At 48.7% G+C, this 10,323-nt stretch overlaps 1 protein-coding gene across 1 annotated transcript in view; it reads right to left on the bottom strand.

Annotated features, from left to right (window-relative positions):
* Nucleotides 1-10,323, bottom strand: part of LOC132463014 (ephrin type-B receptor 1-like) — a 46,941-nt gene that overhangs the window by 10,284 nt on the left and 26,334 nt on the right. Inside the window, exons 6-8 of the mRNA XM_060058867.1 lie at nt 7,562-7,724; nt 3,401-3,509; nt 1,622-1,804 (exon numbers count right to left, since the gene is read on the bottom strand). Of these exons, the coding sequence (XP_059914850.1) occupies nt 1,622-1,804; nt 3,401-3,509; nt 7,562-7,724 (455 nt within the window). The remainder of the gene's footprint in view (nt 1-1,621; nt 1,805-3,400; nt 3,510-7,561; nt 7,725-10,323) is intronic.

Here is a 10,323-nt window from a genome sequence, read left to right as displayed (position 1 = left end):
ATCTGCATTCTCTTTCACAGCTCTCGATCTATCCTACAGCCGCCGCGACATCGGTAGAGGCTGACGTTTGTTCGGAATATCCCCAAAAATACTTTTCTGGGGCTTGCTTCCTTTTGTTGGTGTTTTTTAGGACTGTCCGGTGCCTCTGCGTGGGAAGTATGCATGTACAGAGTCATTACCCGTCACCTGCACTCCCAACACCTCGCCTCCCTCTCAGCCTGTAGAAATCCATTGTTTTTAGCTGTAACCCATCTCCCCCCCCCCCCCCCCCCCCCCCCACTTCCCTCCCACTGGGAGCGGTTGCTTTGTGCATACTACATTTGTTTAAGGTTTGACAAGCGTGAGCATGTCCGTCCAGCTGTACCACTCTCACCCAGGCTGGACCTCTACAGTAAGGAGAAATAAGACCTGTGTTTGTGTGTGTGTGTGTGTGTGTGTGTGTGTGTTTGGGTGGGGGGGGGCTCTACACATGGCCATGCTACAGCGGCTCTACCGAGACGTAGATTCCCTCCGCATTATACACAGCGACAGCTGCAACGAGACACCGAAAACGTTTGGGGATTGTTTCACCCAAAAAAACAATTGGCCAAGTCTCTCGGGTTTATTGTTTAGCTTGAATACTGTAATTACAAACTGTCACTCAAAACGGAGGATGGGAGGGCTGGTGGGGGGGAGAGAAGGAACAATGCATTGTGGGTGGCGGTTGTACATTACGGTTATGACTGGCTGGCATTTCCGCGATGGCTGCACGAAATAACTCCTCTGAACGGGTCCTTATCAGCAATTCATTTCATTTTCTACCCCTCGGCCCCCCCCACTTCAAACTGCTCATTTGATGATTAACGTTTCAGTTTGAAAAAGAAACAAACGCCCCAACATCCTTTTGTTTATTATTCCCACTTACGATAATTGGTGTTCTCTTAGCCCCCCTTTATATTTATTGTGACAGAAGTTACCCTTTTGAGAGTCGCAGAAAGAAAAAGGGAAAAAGGGGAAAAGGGGAACGCGGAGCCATTTTGTCCTGCCCGCAGTGTTTTTAATGAGCTCCCGGCCGCCACTGCTGCACCCGTGACACAAAGTAAGTGTGTTGAAACGCTTTGTGGTGTCAGCCTCGACAAAACTCCTTCCCCTCCAGTGAACCCCCTTTTCAGAGTGCTGGGTCGGCACAGCGTAAGGCTTTCATTTGAGGGACAGAATGTAGCCTTTTGTGGGCATGTGCGCGTGTCAGCGTGTAGCGTGTAGGTGTGTGTGCGCGCGTGGCTTTTGTGCACAGGGCGCACGCGATTATTGTCCCTCCGACAGGCTGCTTCTCCTGACCGGTTCAGTTCTACTGAGAGAGGGATCAAGTCATGGCTCAGAAGCTAAGCTATCCAGCCCTTATGCTTTTAAAGACTGACAGCAATCAATGTTAAAAGAAATTGCGAAGGCGGAACACAGGTCTGTTCACCTCTGCGTTGAGACACCTTCCCCCCCTCCAAAACCTTCAATTTGTGACGCCAAACCAGTTCAGGCTGACGCTCATACGACAACGCGACACATACACGAGGCTCATCTACAGTATGCAGCATTTCTACGAGGTACGTGGGAATGTTTGTGCGATGCTGTGATGCTGAAAAGAAACGGGAATTTGGAATGAGGGGGAGAGAGAGAGATGGGTGGTGTGAAGCTTCGATACGGTGGTGTTTGGTGGATGGTGGGTGAGTGGGTGGATGGGATGGGGATCCACGCGGCGGACTCACCTCGCCCCGTGCTGTAGTGCTGCAGCTTGTCACTGTAAACGGCCTCCTTAGTGTATGCCCTTTTTCTGTAGGAGAGAGAGAGACATTGACCGATGGTGAGAGAGAGAGAGAGAGAGAGAGAGAGAGAGAGAGAGACAGAGACAGAGACAGAGACAGAGAGAGAGAGAGAGAGAGAGACAGAGACAGAGACAGAGAGAGAGAGAGAGAGAGAGAGCAGAAAGAGAGAGAGAGAGAGAGAGAGAGAGAGAGAGACAGAGACAGAGAGAGAGAGAGAGAGAGAGAGAGAGAGAGAGAGAGAGAGAGAGAGAGACAGAGACAGAGAGAGAGAGAGAGAGAGAGAGAGAGCAGAAAGAGAGAGAGAGAGAGAGAGAGAGAGAGAGAGAGAGAGAGAAGAGGAGAGAGAGAGAGAGAGAGAGAGCAGAAAGAGGAGAGAGAGAGAGAGAGAGAGAGAGAGAGAGCAGAGACAGAGACAGAGAGAGAGAGAGAGAGAGAGAGAGCAGAAGAGAGAGAGAGAGAGAGACAGAGAGAGAGAGAGAGAGAGAGAGAGAGAGAGAGAGAGAGAGAGAGAGAGAGAGAGAGAGAGACAGAGAGAGAGCAGAAAGAGAGAGAGAGAGAGACAGAGACAGAGAGAGAGAGAGAGACAGAGAGCAGAAAGAGAGAGAGAGAGAGAGAGAGAGAGAGAGAGAGAGAGAGAGAGAGAGAGAGAGAGAGAGAGAGAAAACGCATCATGAAGGATGAAAGAGTGCAGACGAAGGCATATATTACACTACGGTTGTGTGTGTGTGTGTGTGTGTTTGTGCGTGCGTGCGCGTCCCTGGATGGCCTACCAAAAGAGAAAAAAGTGCTGAAATTGAATCAGTTGCAGCGGGTTAGCAGTGGCAAATGAAGTTTATGAAATGAGCCGATTTTATTAGGCCTTGATAGGATCTCTATGCTTTTCATCTGTCGCCGCCGCCTCAAACATCAAAGGAGACCGGCGCTCGCTTGATGAACACTTATTGGTTCCACGTTCGCTGTACGCAGCACTGCGGAAAAAGAAAAACGGATGCACTTTCTTTTTTTTCATCGTAAGAGTGAGCGGCTGAGGAGGTGACGGCGCGGTGACGCGGTGGTGTTAGCGGATTAAATGAGCCTTGCTCAAGCACGTTCCTACGTCAACATGGCCGGGCGAAGCCTTTTTAAGTCCTTGAGTAGAAGTGAGTTTTTCAATTTGAAATAGGCCAGCATTGCTGACCCAGCTTCCTTTTCTCATTACATCAGTGGCGTCACTGAGACCGTTTTTTCTTCTAAGGAACGGGCCAGATGTGCTCATTGCTTGTGACTATTTAACCTTTTTGAAGTCTTACGTTGTCGTCAAATGTTGTACATCAAAAGTTTTGATGTAGAATTGTGTGATACAACTACCGCCAAAAATAATGACCATTAAAATCGAATGTTAAAAAAAAGGATGATTCAGATCCATAAATAAAAAAGGATGTTCAAATTAAAGGTGTGTGGCTGTAAGTATAGGCCATCTGCTTTACAATTTGGTCTAGAGATGTGCAGCACTGAAAGGATTTCTTAAGGCGCTATGCGACAGAAAAGCACAGACTGACTGGATTAGTGTTAAGGCTGTTATATATATATATATATATATATATATATATATATATATGGTATACCTGTTGCACACGATGCAGATGGCCACCAGGGAAACGATGAAGACCACACCGGCTGCGGCAGACCCCGCGATCAGAGGAAGCTGCTCCCTCAACTCTGACTTGAAGTCATCTGCAGGGAAGGAAAAATACAGAATAACCATGAGCGGGAGAGGGGGCAGTATAGTGTATAGTTAGGTGCAGTTTAATGGGGGCATGGAAGCACATGGTGTACTCGTTTTGAATTAAGTGTTGAAATAAAAGGCTTGCTGTGTGACATTCAGGAAGGGAAAGAGAGAGAGAGAGAGAGAGAGAAGGAGAGAGAGAGAGGAGAGAGAGAGAGAGAGAGAGAGAGAGAGAGAGAGAGGAAAGGTGGACATAAAAAAGGGAGTGGGATGGAATGTTTTGACCAGGTTTACAAGTGGATAAAGAAACATCCAGAAAACGTCTTAATAGGCGTCGGTGAGTGAAAGCTGAAAGGCTTCAGCCAGGCTGACTGACAGATAGCATTTAATGGAGGGAAAAACAGACGACCAGGACAGATAGTGACAGAAAACGAAGGTGGGAGGACAAATAAAAGGTGTGACGAGAGAAAGAAAGAGAGAAAGAAAACAGAAACATGGTAGTGCTGAAGAAAATGGGCCTTTCAGCATTTCTCTCCTCACTCAGCTGTCTGAATCACACTGAAAAACAGGGCTTGGACTGTTCTGCAGGAGTAATTTAAAGTGAATCACCAACTGTCACACAACGTCGTTTGAAGACAAGAGGATTTAAGCATCGGTTCACGAGAAGGTCTTCAACGACTCGCAGAATAGATTAGATGGTTTCCTGGTTGGTTTTCTCTTCTACTCGTCATCACTTACATGTATTTGCCCATAGCTACAGCGACAATGTTTTAGCATGCTTCAGGCAAATTAGCAAAGCATCCGATTCCCTCTAGAGTACGGGATTTTAAAGAAGACATGGTTCCTGTTCGTGGCGGTTGAGAGAAACCAGCATCTCGGAGGGAAATGTGACACAAATTGCTAAGTGTTTCAATGTGCACGTTTAGGAAGGCGCTTCCAAGCTAACAAAGTGAAAGATGTTGCAGCTGCTACGGCCCTCCACTCAGAGCATGCCTGTCTGCTCGTGGTTCTCATTAGGTGTGAGAGCTCTGGGTGAATCTCTCGCTCCCCCGAACACAATTCATAATAGTCATCTTGTATTCCGGCAAAAGCAAAAAAATAAAAAGAGAAATAAATCAGAGGGCGACCATGGCCCAGAGGTAAATAAGCTTCCATTACAATCAGTTAGTCCCCCATACTTCAGGCTGTTAGAGAGCCGGGAGCTGTGGCATCCTGTCACACCAGTGATGGGCAAGGCCAATCGCTCTTTTCTCATCACACCTGCCAATCAAACAACACTGGCAGGGGTGCGTGTGTCTATCTCTGCGTGTGTGTGTGTTTGTGTCCGTGTGTGCGCCAGTGAGATAGAAAGGGACAGAGAAGAATATATAGCAATGATGAGGTATGTGTGTGTGTGTCTGTTTTCGTGTGTGTGTGTTTGCGCAAACGTTTGTGTGTGTGTGTGTGTGTGTGTTTGTGTGTGAGTATGCATTTGTATGTGTGTGTGTGTGCGTAGCTGCATATGTGTGTGTACGTAAGCCGTGATAAGGAATGTCTCTGGATGCTCAAATTGTGTGTGCCTCCGTGTGTGTGTGCGTTTACAGATGAGGTGAACGGATACACTGCGGAGGTGTGTTTGTGTGTGTGCGTTTACAGATGAGGTGAAAGGACACACTGCGGAGGTGTGTGTGTGCGTGTGTGGTGATGAGGTCAGGGGACACACTGCGGAGGCGTGCGTGTGTGTGTGCGTGCATGCGCTGATGAGGTCAAGGGACACACTGCGGAGGTGTGTGTGTGTGTGCGTGCGGTGATAAGGTGGAGGGACACACTGCGGAGGTGTGTGTGTGTGTGTGTGTGTGTGTGTGTGTGTGTGCGTGCGGTGATAAGGTGGAGAGACACACTGCGGAGGTGTGTGTGTGTGTGTGTGTGTGTGCGTGCGGTGATAAGGTGGAGAGACACACTGCGGAGGTGTGTGTGTGTGTGTGTGTGTGTGTGTGTGTGTGTGTGTGTGTGTGTGTGTGTGTGTGTGTGTGTGCGTGCGGTGATAAGGTGGAGAGACACACTGCGGAGGTGTGTGTGTGTGTGCGTGCGGTGATAAGGTGGAGAGACACACTGTGGAGGTGTATGAAAGCGTGATGACAGCAGGAGGAAGAGGATTAGATCCAGTGATGGACGACGGTGTGGTCCGGGGGAGAGAGGCTCCTCTGCGCGGGGCTGAGGGGGAGCGGGAGGGGGGGCGTGATGTGAACGGAAGCGGCACACCGGAGTGGGGGGAGGTTTGGATGCGTGTGATGTCATCACTTCTCCAGCGTCTGGCGATAATTGCCTTGACGAGTGTCGTGCTATGGCAACGCGCCAGCAGATGAACCCTGAACAGTGTGTATGTGTGTGTTTGTCAGTGTGTGTCTGAGTGTGTGTGTGTGTGTGTGTGTGTGTGTGTGTGTGTGCGCGTGCACACATGCAGGTATTTGTGTGCGTGCGTGTGAATGCGTGTGTGTGTGTTTGTGTACTGTATGTATCTGTGTATGCTTGTGTATGTACCTGCATGTGTGTGTGTGTGTGTGTGTGTGTTTGTGCGCATGTGTGCGTGTGTGTATGTGTGTGTGTGTGTGTGTGTGTGTGTGTGTGTAGGATAGATTAATTAGCATGCATCGGGGCGAGCAGAGCACTCGAGCGCTACATCTGCTCCACGCAGGGACACAGCCACAGACGGCTGATCGTCAAACGCCATCACCCTCATCATCCTCCTCTTCATCGTGTCACCGCTGTCATCCAAGACTCCCCGCTACCTTTAAACCCTCAACCCTTTCAGACCGCGTGCCACAGAGTGCCTTTGCAAGGACAGCCGCCCAGGCACAGCATCAGTCCAGCAGCTCGCTCTGAGAGCAGCCAGACCGTTTCCAGCAGAACCGCCGTCCAACAAAGTTCAAATAAAGCAGGTCCGTTCCAAATAAAGTTGACAAAGAAAAAACGTCCAAAAGTTATACGCACCAAAGGTAATGACATTCTGAATTAATGACCATATGCAAATGAGCTGCTGAGGTAGTTTTGGGGTTGTATATATCTTTGGCATTCTCGTAAACCATATTTAAATGTAAACTGTGAATTCATCTATATATATATATATAAATAGATGTAGCCATCGTAGTGGGTGTTGAAGCCCTTTCCCTGGCCCCCTTCAAAGAGAAAAACAGCCCCCACATGTCAAACAATTCATCGCATCAGCCACTAATCAGCCGCATTCTGGGTTAGCTTCACAGCACAAATAAAACAATTAGCTGAGCATTTTGGATCAAGCAGAGTTAATTTTGAAAAAAAAAAACAAAAGACACACAAAAGGCACCCACACACAACCGCTCTCAAACCTGACCGTTCAAATTGAATTAATTTAGCTGTAGCGAGGGAAAAAGCAATAAAAAAAAAACTGTTTTTTTGTTTTTTCGCCACCATTTCCGTCTCAATAATGAACAACCAGCTATCTGTTCGTTTACAGAGACAGGTGAAGAAGAGGGAGCGAAAAAAAAAGGCAGAGTGATAGAAAGTACAAGGAGAGGTGCATAGATAGACTGAGAGAAAAGGTAGGAGGAGGGATGGCGTGAAGAGGAGAGAGAGGAGAGGAGGGAGATGGAGTTTTAAAGTGAGAAGGGAAAGGGAGGGATAGAGAGAGAGAAAGAGCCAGAAAGAGAAGGAAAGAGAGTTGCAGAGGGACAGAGGAGGGAAAGCTATAAGCAGCAAGGGTGAAAAGAGAAGGAAGTGAGATACATAGACAGACAACTGTGTGAAGGAAAATAGAGAGAGTGACAGTGAGAGTGAGAGACAGAGAGAGAGGGGGAAGTAGGGCGGAGGGAGATGAGGAAGGAGTGGGTGCAAAATGCAGAACGATGGTGGAAGTAGAAGAAAGCTAAAGAGAAAGAAAGAGCTACAGAGTGACACAGAGAGAGGGAGAGAGCGAGGGAGAGAGAGCGAGAGAGAGAGCGAGAGAGAGAGATAGAGAGAGAGAGAGAGAGAGAGAGAGAGAGAGAGAGAGAGACAAAAAGAGGCAGTAGCGAGTGAGCGTTCCTCCTGGCAGCCCCCTGCTTACCATCTGTGAGGGTTTGGAAGCACATCTTGCTGCTGTATTTGCCAAAGCCCGCCACGGTGCGCGCTCGCACCTGCACCACGTAGACGGTGCCCGGCCGCAGGCTGACCACCCTGGCCGTGTTGGTCTTGCTGCGCTGTACAGTGGAGTTGATCTCGGCGTGGTCCTGCAGAGAGACACGCACACAGAGACCTCAGTGAGAACACAAGACTACTGCCCCATCAGGGAAGACCACCATGTGGACACCCACACACAGATAAACACGCACGCACACGCACACACACACGCACACACACACACACGCACACACACACACACACACACACACACACACACACACACACACACACACACACACACACATACACACAAAAGTTAAGGTTGGAAGTGCAACCTCTGTGTCTGATTTCATTAATTTCTTATGGGTATTATGGGTATTTTATATAAATATATAAAAACAGCACAATATTTACTGAGGAAACAGACAAATAGAATGGTGCCTTAGCGGTAAACATAAACCTGAGCACAAACCAAAATACACATACACACGTAAATGCGTGCGCACACACACACACCTCCCACTCGTACCTCAACAACCAAACACCGCAGTGTGGCCTTTAAAGACTATGATTTTCCTCTGAATTAAAAGGAGCGATAGCTCTGCATTGTAATGTAAATAGTGCCGTGTTTATCTCTTCAGATGGGCTTGTATTGGCAGCATGCTTTCCATTCACTGGTGCTCCAGTGACTGAGCTAACCGTCACTGCTTCACGGTGGAGCACAGCCAATTGCATATGCTGAAAATAGTGTAATTATGACAGCTAGAAACTCTTGTGGTCATTTTGCTGAGGAATTCCAATGCAAGCATTTTCCCTTTGCTTTATGAAAAGCACGATGGTGAATAAAAAGTCTGAGAGTGAAGGCTGAAAATAGTACGATCCACGTGCGATAGTAATAGACGATAATAATGCATGAATAATAGATTCAGGTGAGCGAGTGTATTTTTTAAGTATGAATAAGCGTCCATGGAAGGATGGGAAAACGTGTCCAGGTATGTGTACATATTCCCGCTGTGACTATCACCTGTATGGGCCCCTCTATGTCTCTCTGCATCTGTCAGTCTGTCCATCTCTCGCCCTATCTGTATGTGTCTCTCACTCTCTATCTCTTTCTCTCGGTATTGCGTGAGGACAGTTGGAGGCATATCTGCAGGGAGGGAGGGGGGGGTAATTGCATAGGCCTGTCACCTTCCCACAACCCAGAGCCAATATGACAGCCAGAAAACAGGGCTGCACCTACACTATCCGCCCACTACTGCAGGAAGCTGGTCTGCTTCGTGTGCCTCCATCCACACAAAGGTGCAGACCCCTGTGTGTGGTTGTGTGTGTGTGTGTGTGTGTCTGTGTGTGCGTTTGTGCTGAGAGTGTGCATCTGTGTCGTAAGTGGGTGAAGGGTGTATGTGGGAGGTGAACTGTTGCACATAGACAGGGAGACTCTTCAAGGATTCAGTAAACAGTCCTAAACATTGAGCCGGGGATTCTCACATGTTCCACATCATGAGGCAGGTATATTATCTGGGTAGAGCGATGGAAACGATAGGAACAAGGGGGGGGGGGGGAAGCAGTGGGAGGAAGAGGAGGAGGAGGAGGAGAGAGGGGGGGAAGGGGAGAGATCATTATCCAATCGGCTTGGTGTAATTGAATCATTCCGCTTGCTCTATCATTGAGAAGATGACGTAAACATTGCTATGAGATCTGCTCATAGCACAAACACACATGCACACACACACACACACACACATACACACAGATGAACAAACACCCTTTCTCACACGCACACACACACACACGCACATGCACAACCACACACATATGTGGGCAAACACGCCCCACTCACACACAAAGTGTGTGCAATCCCATTAGCTCTTATTGGACACTTAGTGTCTGATGAAGACAAACGCCGGCTGGGCTGTTTGGGGCAGGGCTTTGTACCCACGGGCTCCCCCCTTGTTCCCTTTGTGCTCGGGAACCAAAAACACATCATTACAAATTAAAGAACGTACAAATGTTACTGATTCATCAGGCGGATTCATCTGCCAGCCGCTTGTGTCTGGTACACGCCGCCGCTTGTCATCTGCTAGTCAAACGGAACCAGCACTTCAGAGCGGTATCCTTTCAGGAGTGGATGAACACGCTGTCGCATCAAGAGAATGCGACTCTTGGGACTCCCCGCGGAGAATTGGAATCAGTCAAAAATGTTCCCCGGCCCACCGGATGCTGTTCAGTGAACCAGCCATGGGCCACCAGGGCTAAAGGTCTGGCCTCTTTCTGCTAGCCTTCATTATGTGAGTCCAGTAACCACACCCCCATCTGTTGACTCTGGGCAGGACAGGTGAGCCGGCAGATGGCTGTTAGCCAATAAGAGCGGCTCCCCAGAGGGAGAACCGACAAGGAGTGGCCCTTTCATGCGGCCAGTCAAATGGGGATTATTTGACGCACGCACACAAACCTACATCTGCCTCTGTGAAATGGGCTAGCAGGTGGTGGTGCATAGGATTTGGGAGAGCCAATAAAAGGCCTTGCCAGAAGGAACCTCCAGCCATGAGAGGCCCACTCCTGCTGTCAGTCAAATGGGGATTAGGACTGCCACACCCTAATATGCTAAATTAAGGTGGAGTACCAGGTGGGTGGGCAGATGGGAGACTGGCCAATCAGAAGCCATGCCAGGAGTGACAGACAGGCAACACTGCAGGTATCACGGGATCT

This window comes from Gadus macrocephalus, chromosome 8 (genome assembly GCF_031168955.1).
Source record: "Gadus macrocephalus chromosome 8, ASM3116895v1".
Classification (NCBI taxonomy): Eukaryota; Metazoa; Chordata; class Actinopteri; order Gadiformes; family Gadidae; genus Gadus; species Gadus macrocephalus.
Note: the sequence above shows the minus strand (reverse complement) of the source record. Positions and strands in the feature narration are given on the sequence as shown.